Source organism: Nothobranchius furzeri, chromosome 16 (assembly GCF_043380555.1).
Source record: "Nothobranchius furzeri strain GRZ-AD chromosome 16, NfurGRZ-RIMD1, whole genome shotgun sequence".
Classification (NCBI taxonomy): domain Eukaryota; kingdom Metazoa; phylum Chordata; class Actinopteri; order Cyprinodontiformes; family Nothobranchiidae; genus Nothobranchius; species Nothobranchius furzeri.
In genome coordinates this window covers 46,629,602-46,644,412 of record NC_091756.1, presented here as the reverse complement: position 1 = coordinate 46,644,412, position 14,811 = coordinate 46,629,602, and the positions used below count along the sequence as shown (strand labels likewise).

Here is a 14,811-nt window from a genome sequence, read left to right as displayed (position 1 = left end):
CCTAAAGCTCCCAGATGCCGACTCACGTTGCGGCAAATTGGTGGCATTGTTTTCTAAAAGAGGCTACAGAAACAAAAGTGAAACTAGATTATGTCAGAGCTGCTAATCAACCTGGTTTTCTATTGTAAGACACCAACAAAGATAAACATCATCGTACAGATTTGTAAATCAGTGGTTTTGAAATATACAAATGCTCCACAGTTTAACAGCTAATATTTCAGGGTGACAAAGCTATCATTTCTGTTTAGCATTAGAACATCTCACAGGAAATAATTGTTGCTGAACTGGTTATCTATCAATGCCACATCGACAGAAACCAAAACAGACACAGGCATAAAAGTAAAGTAAACGTTCCCCTTGAGAACATGGATCTTTTACAGGAATATTGTTTAATGGAACCATAATCTGCGTGACAGATTTATCTCAGCTGCTGTCAGAAATCCTTTTATAATCAATTCCATTACACACAGGGGAAAAACATTTACACATTATGTAATTTATAGATATTCGGGTCATTTTCTTTTTGAGTAACTTTATTATATCAGACTGAAACTATATTTGAACATGTTTGAAGTGGTTTTAGGCCCAAACATTTCTTATTCCACCATTGATGTCACAAAATGTTAAGAAACAGAGGGATAGAGCGATCCCAGAGTATTCCTGTCCCAGTTAATGGATCAAGACTTTTTTATGCGTACTATTTAAGATTTGAGAGTGTGCATGTAATGTTATAAGACTAACTCAGACCACCTCAGCCTGATTTTCCTCAGAAGTCCAGCAACCTTATTGTTCTCTTGAGGTGGAGTGAATCTATGATTGTCAAAAATAAAACTGTCTTTGGAGAGTTTAAAATAGTCCCTTTTCTCAAATAACAAAAACGACATTCATAGTTTAATAATTTAAGGCTTTCAATTTTAAAGCCTGGCATTTTGGTAAATTTGCAGACAAAGATAACCTGTACAAATGATAGTTCTCGGTATCAATGGAAAAGCTAACCAAACAAGCAAACAAAACGTTGCTCTAGGTTCAAAGGTAATTGACACCTTTATTATAAAATCATGAATAATCAGTTATTAAACATTATTTTCAAGTTCTAATTTATTTGTAAAGTCTCTTTCTACACCCAGTCAAGGGGGCCCAAGGTGCTGAACATAATGTAAAAACAACTAAAACACAATCAAACAGCTGAACAGTAAAACAACAATGATGTTCAAAACATGAGTATAAAACTTAAGAAATAGATTCAAAATACACCTTAAGCCTAGCTTTAAAAGTGGGCAGCGATGTAGACTGCATGTCTTGTTTCTAGTGGCAGTTGGTTCCAAAGACGAGCACCTAGCATTAGGGATGTCCCGTTCCAATATTGATATTGTATATCAGCCCAAAAACACTATCAGATTATATCAGACTGCATCAAAAATCTTTGATATTAGCGGTACGTTTCGCTTTAAATTCCATTCCAGGAAGTCTATCCAGCTGTGCCCAGATCCAGCATGCAAAGTCCACGTGATCAGAGCATTGTGTGTTAGCAAGGTAGCAAGGAACAATGTTGTCCATGTGGCTGTATTTTTCATTAAAGTCCATAAGGCGTAACTAAACTAGAGCCCTCCATCAGCTGATACTGGTGAGAAACAGCAGCTGAACATGTGCAAACACCCCACCCCCGCTCTCATGGAGGAGTGCTGCGGGACGGAGCGCACGACCCTGGTATCGGAATTGAAAAAAGTTGTGTTGGGACATCCCTACCCAGAACTGAAAAGGCACGATCACCTCTGGATTTACGCTTTGACCGCGGTACCACTAGGAGGTCACTCTGACGCGAACGTAGCGATCTTGAAGGGACATAATGGGTCAGTAGTGAGGCTAAATATGGTAGGGCAGTTCCTGACAAAGAGTTAAAAACAAAGACCAGGATCTTCAAGAACATTTTAAAAGCTGAGACCAATGTCACTGGCCACATCCAGTCCTCATTTCTGCCAGACCGGAAAAGTTGATAAATCACTTTGATTGGATCGGTCTGACAACATGAAGTAGGCTAATAAATACAGAAACGAAACATGTAACATGCCATGAAGATATTCAAGAACAAATAAATCCAGAAAACCACTTTTCACAAAACTGTAGGTATTCTGAAGACACAAGAAACAACAGAAACTTGATATTGATGAAAATGTCACACTAGACATTGCTTATGCCACTGACACATTTTAAAGCACACACACTAGATGCCGTCACTCAGTAAGCATTTCAGAGACAGAGCTAGCACAACGTCAGAGCTTCTCATGAGCATGTGAGCTTCTCTGGCATGAGAAACTGCCTGGAGTTACAGGGATTCTGTGCATGAGTCCGACTCTAAATGCTTACACCCAACCCCCTCCTTTAACATTAAACTGTAATGACCTCAGCACAGTCAAGAGTTGGGAAGGTAGCCAGCTGCGCCACAAACAGCAGCAGTATCCTCCAGAGCCAACTCAAATAGCCTCTGCTGCATAAAAGCACAGTCAGAGATGACACAGACGTACTCCTCTCTGACAAGGAGTGCCTGGCTGGTCTACACAAGCGGTTTAATAATGAGATGGAAAGCTTAGTGCGTGTCCAGCAACAAGATGTTTCTCTTAAGACAAATCAGTGAGTCATGAGTGATTCATTAAACATAATGACAACTACTGACCCACCTTAGGCCTGTTGTTGGGGGTGTGGGTATGTTTGACTACAAGATATGGGTCAGAAAACAACAACCATGCAAAGACAAAACTAATACAAAGCCCACTTTGTTTACAGTGGCAGTTTTGCAAGGATGAAAAGGTGACTACAGGTGAAGCGTGGGCAATCACAAAACTGGCCTTTATTAAACGGACCTGCAGACTTTACAGTCAGTGCTATTAAAGTCAAACACAAAATTATACTGCTTTCGATTAGAGCATGATGGAGAGACTACTTGAAGTTTATGTGTAATGAAATGTGCTGCATAAATAAAACTGCTATTGCCACTGTTGCATACATTATTCTGCTCATCGAGCGGGACGATGATAAATGGAAAATGTCAGTTCTAAAAACAGAAGGCTGGAAAACGCCAACATTCCAACAGAGGTGGGGCAGAATTTTGTGAGAAAATGCAAAAAAGCAAGTCAAGTCAGACTCCCAGAGATTTTACTATGATCTCTCCTTCATACTAAAGTTACATAACTTTCTCTGAGGAGAGCTGACACTCAGGAGTCCATCTGCTTCTGCCCTGATTAAATCATATCCTGTCCTGTGGCTGAAAATGGTTATTTGGAACACATATTTCAGACTCTGTGGCCCAGTTCCAACTACAGACCCCAAAAGTAAGTACTTTTAAACATGCTGGTTTAGGAGAGTAGCTGTAGAATTAAAAATAAAAACCTCTTTTATGAAACATATGTTTCATAAAACATATGTCGATGTGCCTGCTGGGACTTATTCAACTGGTTACTGTCCCCTTTGTCTCTGTGTAGTGAAATAGGTCTCTTTATAATTATATCGGTGTTATTATTGATGATAGGCATCCAAAAATATATATTTGCCACAAAAACTACAAAAGTTGCTATCTTATAAGAGATATTTTAAAATGAGAAGAAATAAGTTTAGATTCTAACTTTGAGCTTACTCTTGCATATAAAAATAAACAGATCCACATCCAGATAACCAACTTTAATCAAATCCTCTGAAACAGAAAACAGTTCTGGCCCAGGACGGTCTTCCTCACCAGCCAGATCGATGGAGGACAAAGTGAGGGGACACAGACGGAGGACACCAGAGGGCTCTATTGTTTGGTCGCCCCATATGGGATAGCCAGGAGCCCGATACGAGCCTGCCAGGAGCTGATTGTCCTCTAGAACATTTGGCATTCAAATGAGATGCAGATTTCACACCGTTGGGTTCATTCAACCCACGTCTGTTCTCCGACCTCACAGAGAAGTCTAAAATCAACTTGGAAAACACGAACCACAAGGAGAAAGTTTCGCCACGAAAACAGAAAAAGGAAAGACCAAGTTAAAGGAAGACCACAAAACAACACTGCGCAGTCAGACCCAAAACAACAAACATGGAGCAAAAGTTACCTTTCTTTAAACTCCTGGCGACGTGAAAGTTCCGGGATGTATTCCACTCAACTTTCCCTTAAACACGATTTTAAAAAAAGCGAACACGGTGATTCTGAACAGATTTAGTCTTATTTTTTCTACCAGAAGAATAAAAGCAGCAGGCAGTCCCGTGCTTGTGTTCCAACGTCCGTTTACTTGCTTCAGAGCGTGGCCCACTGAGCACCCCTTCCCCTCCCCTCACGAGCCTAAGAGCACCACCCCCTGCTGCGATTTAAAGGGCCAGCGTCCCATTTATCCACAGCGCACAACAATGGACAGGACCTCGTATGGAGGGGGGCTGGGGGGGGGGGGGGGGGCTCTCAAACTAGCTGTTAAAACTCATATTTGTGAGTGGCAAAGATCTTTAAACAGTTCAGAGAGGGAAAAACAAAACTTAACATCAGAAGACATTTCTAAATGATAAAAGTGACATGATGTTTTGACTATTTTTTTCATACAAACAACAAATTACTTGTATCTGTTGTGAAGATCCAATACGTTAGTGTGGTGTCCATTCTCTGTCCTGCACGTTTTTGTTGTTTTGCTGCTCCAACACATCTGATTCAATGGCGGAGTGACACTATTCAGCAATTCACACATTTCTGCATTTTCAAATCAGATGAATTTAGGCAGAGAAACAATTGGAGCATTTAGAATAGTGACTGCCCAGGATTAAACAAAATACTCTGTATTTAGATACTGTCACAAAATGAGAACAGTGATATTGTTGATTATATGTGTTTTCAAAATTCTGAGTTCGAAATTTAAGCAGGTCTCTCATAGGACTGCAATTGTTCATAACAAACTTGCTAAAATAAACCACGTTTTCAGTTGGAAAAACACTGAATTGGTATAAGACACTTTTGTCACAAGTTTTATATACGGTATAGTCAGATCATTTTGGATATTTATGACTTGAATGCAAAAATGCAGAAATTAACACAGCAGTTGTGCAAATGTTCTCTTTTCAATTTATGTTTGTTTATTTGGCAGAAGCTTTTATCCAAAGCGACGTATAATTGTTAACCTATAGGGCATGTTGTGATCTGTGGGGGATCCGGAGGAAACCCATGCATGCATGGGGAGAACATGCATCTCCACGCGGAAAGACTGTAGCAGGGTTTCGCACCTGCAACCTTCTTGCTGCGAGGCTACAGTGCTAACAGCTACATCACCATGCTGCCATTTAGTGTCAAAGTGGCTTTGGCAAAACAGTATATTGATTGAATTATTTTGTAATTTTATGTCTTAAATTTCTCAAAATTTCAGACTCACAAAAATTAAACAGAGAAGGCATAAAGAAGAATGCAAGATGACTTTCAGGAGTTTACAACAACTCTAACTAGTTTTGAAAGAAAGGTTTGTCCGATAAACGATTTAAACACAACTAGATGGTCCAATAGTTGTTTTCCGTCTCCACTGTCGAGGCCATGGGAAGCTCCTTTACACAATGCAAAACAGAATGTTACCTTAAGTCATTGATTCCCAGTAAGATTCTATAACTCCACACCTTAACTGTTACTGGCATATTCTGTTGACAGCAGTGCTAAATGATAATGAGAAATGACCCACACAGTGCCTTTCAAAGTCAGGGGACTCCAAAATGCTTTACACTACAGTGGATCATTCACACATTCACACCCTGGTGGTGATGAGCTACAATGCAGCCACAGCTGCTCTGGGACTCAGCGACAGAGGCGAAGTTTCCAATTCCACGTATCATCAGTCCCTCTGACCACCATCAGCAGGCAAGTGGGTTGACTGTCTTGGCCAAGGACATAACAGCAGAATTCTCTGTCTGGTGCTGGGATCAAACCTGCAACCTTCCGATTACTGGACAACCTCAACCTCCTGAGCTACTGCTAGTATATTCATTATGCGTGAAATACCTGTGCAATACCCGATGCACATTTTTATGCCTGTGTCTTTTATGCTGTTTCTTCTTGGAAACTCAATTTTTTTTGTCTTTTGTTAACATTTCTTCTGATTTCTGAAGGTCACAGTAAAAGCCTTGCATACCTGTTTTATTTTTTTCTTATTTCTCTATGTGCTGCCCTAACAAGTGAAATTCCCCACTGTGGGATCAATAAAGAAAGTCTATTCTATTCTATTCTATTAAAAATGTGGCCATTGGCAGAGGTTTTTAACCAAATGCAAGTGAAACACATTTTTTCTTTAATTTTTTTTAAGCCCCATAATATATTTAAAGCTATATTGCCTGTATTTTGATATAGCGCCTTCTAGAGTCCTGGAACCCCCCCCCCCCCCCCCCAAGGCACTCTACAACACAACCAGTCATTCACCCATTCACACACATTCACACACTGATGGGGATGAACTACAATGTAGCCACAGCTGCCCTGGGGTGCACTGACAGAGGCGAGGCTGCCGAGCACTGGCGCCACCGGTCCCTCCAACCACCACCAGCAGGCAATGTGGGTTAAGTGTCTTGCCCAAGGACACAATGACTGCGACAGACTGAGCGGGGCTCGAACCTGCAACCTTCTGATTGTGGGGCGAACACTTAACTCCTGTGCCACCGTCGCCCCCGCGATATATATATATATATATATATATATATATATATATATATATATATATATATATATATATATATATATATATCGGCTCTTAAAAATAAGTTCTGCCGATGGCCGGTATAGAAAAAGTTTAATATATTGATCGGCCTCTAGTCCATAACATGAAATACCACCACCCCCCCCACCCCCCAAAAAAAATTGTAACTGTAGTTAAGGGCCAGACCTACAGGTGTAGTCAGAAGTTTACATACACTTGTAAAAAATATAATATAATGGCTCTACTGAGTGTCCCGTTATTTCTTAAACTCTGATTTTTCTCTGATAGAGTGATTGGAACAGATACTTCTTTGTCACAAAAAACATTCATGAAGTTTGGTTCTTTAATGCCTTTATTATGGGTTAACAGAGAAAAGTGATCACATTTGCTGGGTCTCAAATATACATACAGCAACATGATCTAGCAATTTTGGTGACTTAGAAACGTGTCAGTGAACTGAGCTTCATAGCATGGCCTCTTAACTTCTTGTGAGTGATTATGAGTGACTACAGCTGGTGACTTCTCTTAGGCCAGGTAAATAGGGCTCATTGGATACAAACGCTACAATGGGAAAGTCAAAGGAGCTCAGCATGGATCTGAAAAAGCGAATTATTGACTTGTCCTACCTCAAGTGGAGGAGTTTAAGTATCTCGGGGTCTTGTTCACGAGTGAGGGTAGGAGGGATCGGGAGATCGACAGGCGGATTGGTTCGGCGTCTGCAGTGATGCGGACGCTGAGCCGATCTGTCGTGGGGAAGAGGGAGCTGAGCCAGAAAGCCAGGCTCTCGATTTACCGGTCGATCTACGTCCCAATCCTCACCTATGGTCATGAGCTTTGGGTAATGACCGAAAGAACGAGATCGCGGATACAAGCGGCCGAAATGAGTTTCCTCCGTAGGGTGGCCGGGCTCAGCCTTAGAGATAGGGTGAGGAGCTCGGACATTCGGGAGGGACTCGGAGTAGAACCGCTGCTCCTCCGGATCGAAAGGAGCCAGTTGAGGTGGTTTGGGCATCTGGTCAGGATGCCTCCTGGACGCCTCCCCGGGGAGGTGTTTCGGGCATGTCCTGCCGGCAGAAGGCCCCCGGGTCGACCCAGGACACGTTGGAGAGGTTACATCTCCAATCTGGTCCAGGAACGCCTTGGGGTCCTGCCGGAGGAGCTGGTGGACAAGGCCGGGGAGAGGACGGCCTGGAGCTCCCTAGTTGGGATGCTGCCCCCGCGACCCGGACCCGGATAAGCGGAGGAAGACGAGACGAGACGAATCATTGACTTGAACAAGTCAGGAAAGTCACTTGGGGCCATTTCAAAGCAGCTGCAGGTCCCAAGAGCAACAGTGCAAACAATTGTTTGTAAGTATAAGGTGCATGGCACTATTTCATCACTGCCAAGATCAGGAAAAAAAACGCAAGCTATCACCTGCTGCTGAGAGAAAATTGGTCAGGAGGGTAAAGAGTGAACCAAGAATCACCAAAAAGCAGATCTGCCAAGAATTAGAAGCTGCTGGAACACAGGTGTTATTGTCCACAGTCAAACGTGTTTTGCATCTCCATGGACTGAGAGGCTGCCGTGCAAGAAGGAAGCCCTTGCTCCAAAAGCGGCACCTTAAGGCTCGACTGAAGTTTGCTGCTGATCACATGGACAAAGGTAAGACCTTCTGGAGGAAAGTTCTGTGGTCAGACGAAACAAAAATCGAGCTTTTTGGCCACAATGCCCAGCAATATGTTTGGAGGAGAAAAGGTGAGGCCTTTAACCCCAAGAACACCATGCCTACAGTCAAGCATGGTGGTGGGAATATTATGCTGTGGGGCTCTTTTGCTGCCAATGGAACTGGTGCTTTACAGAGAGTAAATGGGATAATGAAGAAGGAGGATTACCTTCACATTCTTCAACATAACCTAAAATCATCAGCACGAAGGTTGGGTCTTGGGCGCAGTTGGGTGTTCCAACAGGACAATGACCCCAAACACACATAAAAGTGGTAAAGGAATGGCTAAATCAGGCTAGAATAAGGGTTTTAGAATGGCCTTCCCAAAGTCCTGACTTAAACCCCATTGAAAACATGTGGACAGTGCTGAAGAAACAAGTCCATGTCAGAAAGCCATCAAATTTAACTGAACTTCACCAATTCTGTCAAGAGGAGTGGTCAAAGATTCAACCAGAAGCTTGCCAGAAGCTTGTGGATGGCTACCAAAAGCGCCTAATTGAAGTGAAAATGGCTAAGGGACATGTAACCAAATATTAGCACTGCTGTATGTATATTTGTGACCCAGCAAATGTGATCACTTTTCTCTGTTAACCCATAATAAAGACATTAAAGAACCAAACTTCATGAATGTTTTTTGTGACAAAGAAGTATCTGTTCCAATCACTCTATCAGAGAAAAATCTGAGTTTTAGAAATAACGGGACACTCAGTAGAGCCATTATATTATATTTTTTACAAGTGTATGTAAACTTCTGACCACAACTGTATGTATAGTTATGAAATATAACTCCATAATAGCTAGTTTTACATAAAACAGATTTTTCCCATTTTTTCTCAAAATGTACAGATTACATTAATACTCACAATGCATGTGATACACTCAGGGAAATTTACAGTGTGTGATGTGACGTGTTAGGCATTGAGACTGTGTAGAATCAGCATCTGGTGCTCAGGTGTGAACCTTAGCCCGACTTTTGTTCCTCCACAGATGTCAACCTTTCTGGCAAAGTCAAACTGTCTCACCTGTAATAATCATTATAGGTCTTACGAGCCAATTAGTGGTGCAAAGTTTATGGGAAACTGCCTTTTTGACCAGCCCAGTGAGGCTATATGCAGGAACAGAATGCTTTGATGGGACATTTTCTTGAAGTGGGCCCCTATTCATTTATTTCTCCCCTGTGAGGTTTTGAATCCAGTGCACCAAATGCAGCCAGGAAATGCTACAGTAGAAATTCTGGGCAAGGATTATATTCTTCCCTAACTCAGGTCGGGACAAAATAGTGTGCAAATACAAAATCTTCTGATAATTTCTGAGTCATATCGTTGCTTTCAGTGGTCTAGGATATGTGAATGAGTTTTCCTGATGAAAAACTAAAGTAAACTACAGAAAGAGTGGGTGGGAGGGAAAGAGATTTTTTAAAAGACTACAACAGTTTTAAAGAATGCACATTTAGTTGAAGACCGATTCAGGTTTCCAAAAAGCAGCACATTAGAATAATATCAGTAAGGAGCAGAGAGGGAACGTTCTATTTTTCAAATAAGTATCCTTTCACCAACTGCCAGTACATCCTCTTCAAATCCCCAAACTGCCCTCAGTGAAGCTGACAAATGAGGCAATTAAATTCATGGCTTCAAAGTCCTTTGAACTACACCTTCTGTCTGAATCCCTTAATATTCCAACTGAGGGGTTCTCAAAGCTCATCATGCTCTTTGGTACTCTGGGCTCCATTTTTAACAGGGACCACCAGCCTACTACTTTTTCCTATCATTCATTCCCAAAAGAGATAGGGACAGAAAAACCCAGAGGAAAAAAACTGTTTGGTAAGCGAAACACCTCCTGTCTACAATTCCACTGTCAGAGAAAAAATTTCCATGCCACCCCCCCCCCAAAAAAAAGAGTGAGAGGGGGATTAGCGCTCTGGACACTCTCGTTCCAATTCCCTGTTCCATCCTATCCAGTATAATCTCCCCTCTTCTCATGCCCGTGTGTTTAGTGGGTTAGCCTCGGATCAACTGACTGACTGTGATCCAATTAGGATCTAGCAGTATCTGGCATTGTACATGTGTCTTTTTCCCTATTGATACAAACATTCAAAACATAACTCACATACTACCGGATGAGCATTCAGAGGAATCTAAAGCAATAATTAGAATGGGTTCGTTAGCTGAAAAACATGGTTGACTAATGAATTGTGGTTATCTGGAAGCACAGAGAAGTCATGAGGGACGGTTGTAACTAGATAACAGGATCTCACATCATCTGCACCGAACCAATTCATTGCTGCCTGGAGTAACACTTAGGTTAGGTGGAATGTCATCAAACAATTAGCCACAGGCAGATCCCAAATGTGCACCATACATACACTTTCAGTCAATACACACTCATGTATTTTTATTCCTTTTTAATTGAATATCACTTACTATATAAGGGGTTCTTTCATTCCAGGAATTCTTGTTAAAATCCTATTTTGACCACAAGGTGCTAGTTTAGTTGCAGCAAAATGAGTGTTTAAAGTCATTACCGCAGAACCTACTTTTAACACTGAATTTGTTGAATTCTGCAATATTTGGCTTTTATTGGGGAATCATCTATTAATTTAAAAATGCATGTAACATATCATATGGCGTGAAATTTCTAAAAGCAGAAATATGTAACCAGTTTAAACAACAAACTTCACTGATGTGAACTGTTCTTCTGCCTGCAAGCTGATGATTCAAATGTAGACCCCGCCCACACCCATTCAATGTATGCAAATTGGACAAATCTGATATTTTCTAATTTGGGCTTTTGCAGATTCTTCCCTTTCTGCTGCACACTACAGGTCCACCTAAAATAAATTAGCATATTGTGATAAAGTTCATTATTGTACAACAATTTTAGAGACTAAATTGACAAAATGCAAAGAAACAGACTTATTTAATTAATCCTTTGTAGCCTTTAGCAAATTTGCGTTAAACCACGCATGGCCTTAAAACTGTCAAACTGAGTATTAGTTCTAGTACCTTCATCAAAATTCTTTCATTTCCAGTCCTACATGACTCCTGTCTTCTTGGGTGTTATGTTAACATTAGTAAACAAATCGTTTTAATAACAATTAACAGAAAAACTTGCTTTTCATTTTTTATGATTTAAAGTTTCAACACATTTTGTCTATAAATTGTGGGATGACTCTTTGCACGGCTGTGACTTTTGCACAAATATGTTTGTCAGCAAATTTGTCATACATCCCATATCAACCGGCTACACATAAAGAAGGATGCCATTTTGCTAAACTTCTGTCTTCAAAAGTCATCAACAAACACAGTTCAGTAAGACACTGGCTTTGTTGTTAATCTCCATTTTCATGTTTTTCCTCCACCCTTCCACGCATTTGAACACATCAAAATTCCAGCGGACAACCAGAACCAGTAACATTGAAAAATAATTTATTTCAGAAATGTACTGTGATAATATATTCATTCAGATTCCGCATGATAAGCTTTTGTTGCGTACAATGAAATCACCTCACAAACAGAAAAGTAAAAGTAAAAGGAAAAAGATGACTTTTTTTCCTCTTTTGATCTATGGAAACTAGAAACACACCACTGAGTCTTCACTGAAGCGTTGTGAGTGCGCCCGGCAGGAGGCCGGATCGTCGCCAACCCTCTGTGGCAAAAAACTCTAGGCGGCTTTAAAGTTGCTGCAGGACAATTTCTTTATACACAGACAAACAGAGAATGATCTGTAAAGCTTACGCACAAGTAGCGTAATCACACACACATGCACACACACGCTTTTAGTGTCTGGGAGTGTACAGTCACACTTTAGTACAGAGTGGTTGATTACACAAAAGGGAAAGAGGTGAGGCAATTCTATGACATCATCTCTTGGCACAGGCTTAGCTCTGCCCAGTGACAGCGATCAGTGGCAAAGGGAAATAAAAATTCAAATAGTTTTTTTTAACAAAATCACAATTAAGCACATCCAGCAGCTCTCCACAACAGTCCCTGGCAAGTTTTAAAACTTTAGGCTGGGTTTCAAAGCATTTCAGTAGAATGACACTGATGTGTTTATCTGAGCCAACAAGGGTGAAGTATGAAATATGGGTTGTGTATGCTGATCACATTCACAGCCCCACATTTGTCAGGAGTAAAAGGCGGCTCTGGTAGTGCGGTGCCATTGTGGTGCCACGGTCCTGGGCACCATAAGTAGTTCAGTCACATCCGGTGCCGTTTCTCTATGAAGGCAGCTTTGTTCCACAGTAACACACTCACAAAAAGACTTCAACACTTCTGTATAAACAGTTATACACTTCTGTCATAAATCTGCATGGTCCTTCAGTTGCAGCAGAGTCACTGACCAATCATGGATAAACGCTATTTGATTTAATGGGTTTGTGTGCTATCAGACCAAAGAGTTATTTCCATGGAAACACAAAACAGCTTCTTCAAAGTCCATTTAAACTCTTCACGCTGAAATTGGATATAACTTTGTCTGTTTTTTTTATGTTTGTCACCCGCGTGGAAACTTGTCTTTTCATTTGCACAACACGACTTCATCACGAGTCTCCATCTGTGTCATCTCATTTTTTTATAGGTATGCTTACTATATATGCTGTATATATGTATATCTGTAAATGTTTGTGTTTTTCAAAGAATTGTGGCTTTGTACAGAGATTACTGATGTATTAAAAGAGCAACAACAACAACAAAAAAGGACGTAAATGTTAAGCAAAACGTCATGCAAGTAATAAAAAATAAAAGTGAACAGATGTTTCACTGACTTGTGAAAGAAATAGTCTTAACTGGGAAACTTTCACTCATGAAAAAAGTGCTCTTAAAAGTTGTTTTTTTCTGCATATATCCAGACAAAACAAGAAAAAGAACTTAAGAACAGAGAGATGAAAGAGAGACAGGTGTTGATTCGATTGGGCTGACTTTGCATTATCCAATGCTATGTTGTTCTTTCACATAAGTTCCAGAAGTATCTTGTCCTTTTTAGCAATCTTTACACAAAGGAGGAGAAGCCAGCAATAGGGGCTCGAGACCCAGGGGCTAAACTGCTGGGGGGCCTGTAGAGGGTGCTGTGCTGGCTAGGGGGGTTGGAGCTCTGCTGAGAAGGAGTGGGAGTCCGGCTTCCTTTGGGCCTGAACAGGCTGCCTTGACCCTGGGGCTGGCCCTGGGCTTGTTGAGGCTGAGGGCTGGGGGAACTGAGCTGTGGTGGAAGAGGGGGAAGAGGGGGCAGTGGAGGAGGGGCGCAGTGCTCTGGTTCTCCTGACTCAGACTCAGTGTAGCTGTAGGCCTGTGCTCGGGATATCCCCTTCTGTTGACGACGCCAAGAGTTGTAGTAGGTAGGGTCGCTTATGTAGTGGTTGACAAAGGAGTGGGTCTTCTGTCGGTTTGGGTCAACCTCATACTCGCTGTCACTACCCTGAAAGAGAAAACAAGACACCCGTTTTTGGAGTTAGTATAATTTTAACTAATGGAGGCTTAAAACAATGTCGGCGCTACAAATTAAAATGAGTATGAAGTCAATGGTTATTCCAAGTCATGAATCCAGTCATCCCGTTTCTAAACAACAAACACACATGCACACACACCTATTTTACACACAGTACAGGTACACATGGACAAAATGGTTGAAGGTACTCAAAGCATGATTGGATGGCTGGTTACTGAAGCGTGCACAGTAGACAGACCACCAATACAACATGGTGGTGTTCAGTAAATCTTTGGGACTTTAACCAATCAGAAGGACTTTCAGGATTGTAGCGTTGTAGCCACACAACCCAGAAATATAAGATTTGGTGCTGCTCAGTGAAGAATACCACATGGGATCCACAAAATAATGAGAATCTGGGGTTAAGGATTGGATGGAGACCACTTTGGAGCCATTCACCTAAATACTACAAACATTCAAAGCAGGCAGCCACAGGAACCTCACCAAATGCAGTGGAAGTGTATGTAGGCCACCTGTCCCATATGAAAACACCAGCGCCTCCTATGGGTGAACAAAACAATGGGTTTTACAGTACATCACTTTAATCGAATGAGGAAAATGGCCGAGTCATGATGATGATGACGATGATCACACTAAAGTACAGAACTGTACAAAGGTCTTTGGTCATCCCTTATTGCTCCTTTTCTTGGTTTAAAGCAGGGGTGGGAAACCCTGGTCCATGGAAGGCCGCTATCCAGCATATTTTAGTTTCAACCATGCTTCAACACACCTGATTTCAATCAGCAGGTGATTAACAGGCTTTTGCAGATCTTGATGAGCTGCTGAAGAGGAGAATCAACCACTGAATCAGAAGTGTTGGAGCAAAGACGTGCAGGATACCGGCCCTCGAGGACAAGGGTTCCCCATGCTTGGTTTAAAGGGTCTGATGTTCATTTGAATTTTTTTAAGTGAAAGGCTTTTAAGGTATGTTTAGATAATTTTCCAAGC

The 14,811-nt window shown here is 41.4% G+C and overlaps 2 protein-coding genes across 7 annotated transcripts in view; both read right to left on the bottom strand.

Moving 5' to 3' along the window:
- Window positions 1-4,290, bottom strand: part of cdc42ep4b (CDC42 effector protein (Rho GTPase binding) 4b) — a 38,710-nt gene extending 34,420 nt beyond the window's left edge. Inside the window, exon 1 of the mRNA XM_015962802.3 lies at window positions 4,083-4,290. The gene's annotated coding sequence lies outside the window, so the exon portion shown is untranslated. The remainder of the gene's footprint in view (window positions 1-4,082) is intronic.
- A 7,503-nt stretch (window positions 4,291-11,793) lies between these two features.
- The window catches only part of sdk2b (sidekick cell adhesion molecule 2b), a 434,582-nt gene continuing 431,564 nt past the window's right edge, over window positions 11,794-14,811 (bottom strand). For 3 of the 6 annotated variants that reach the window (XM_015962803.3, XM_015962806.3, XM_015962805.3), the window contains exons 45-46: window positions 14,308-14,364; window positions 11,794-13,794 (exon numbers count right to left, since the gene is read on the bottom strand). In XM_015962803.3, the coding sequence (XP_015818289.3) occupies window positions 13,372-13,794; window positions 14,308-14,364 (480 nt within the window). In that variant the 3' untranslated portion in view covers window positions 11,794-13,371. The remainder of the gene's footprint in view (window positions 13,795-14,307; window positions 14,365-14,811) is intronic. The other 3 variants (XM_015962807.3, XM_015962809.3, XM_015962808.3) reach the window with 1 other exon arrangement.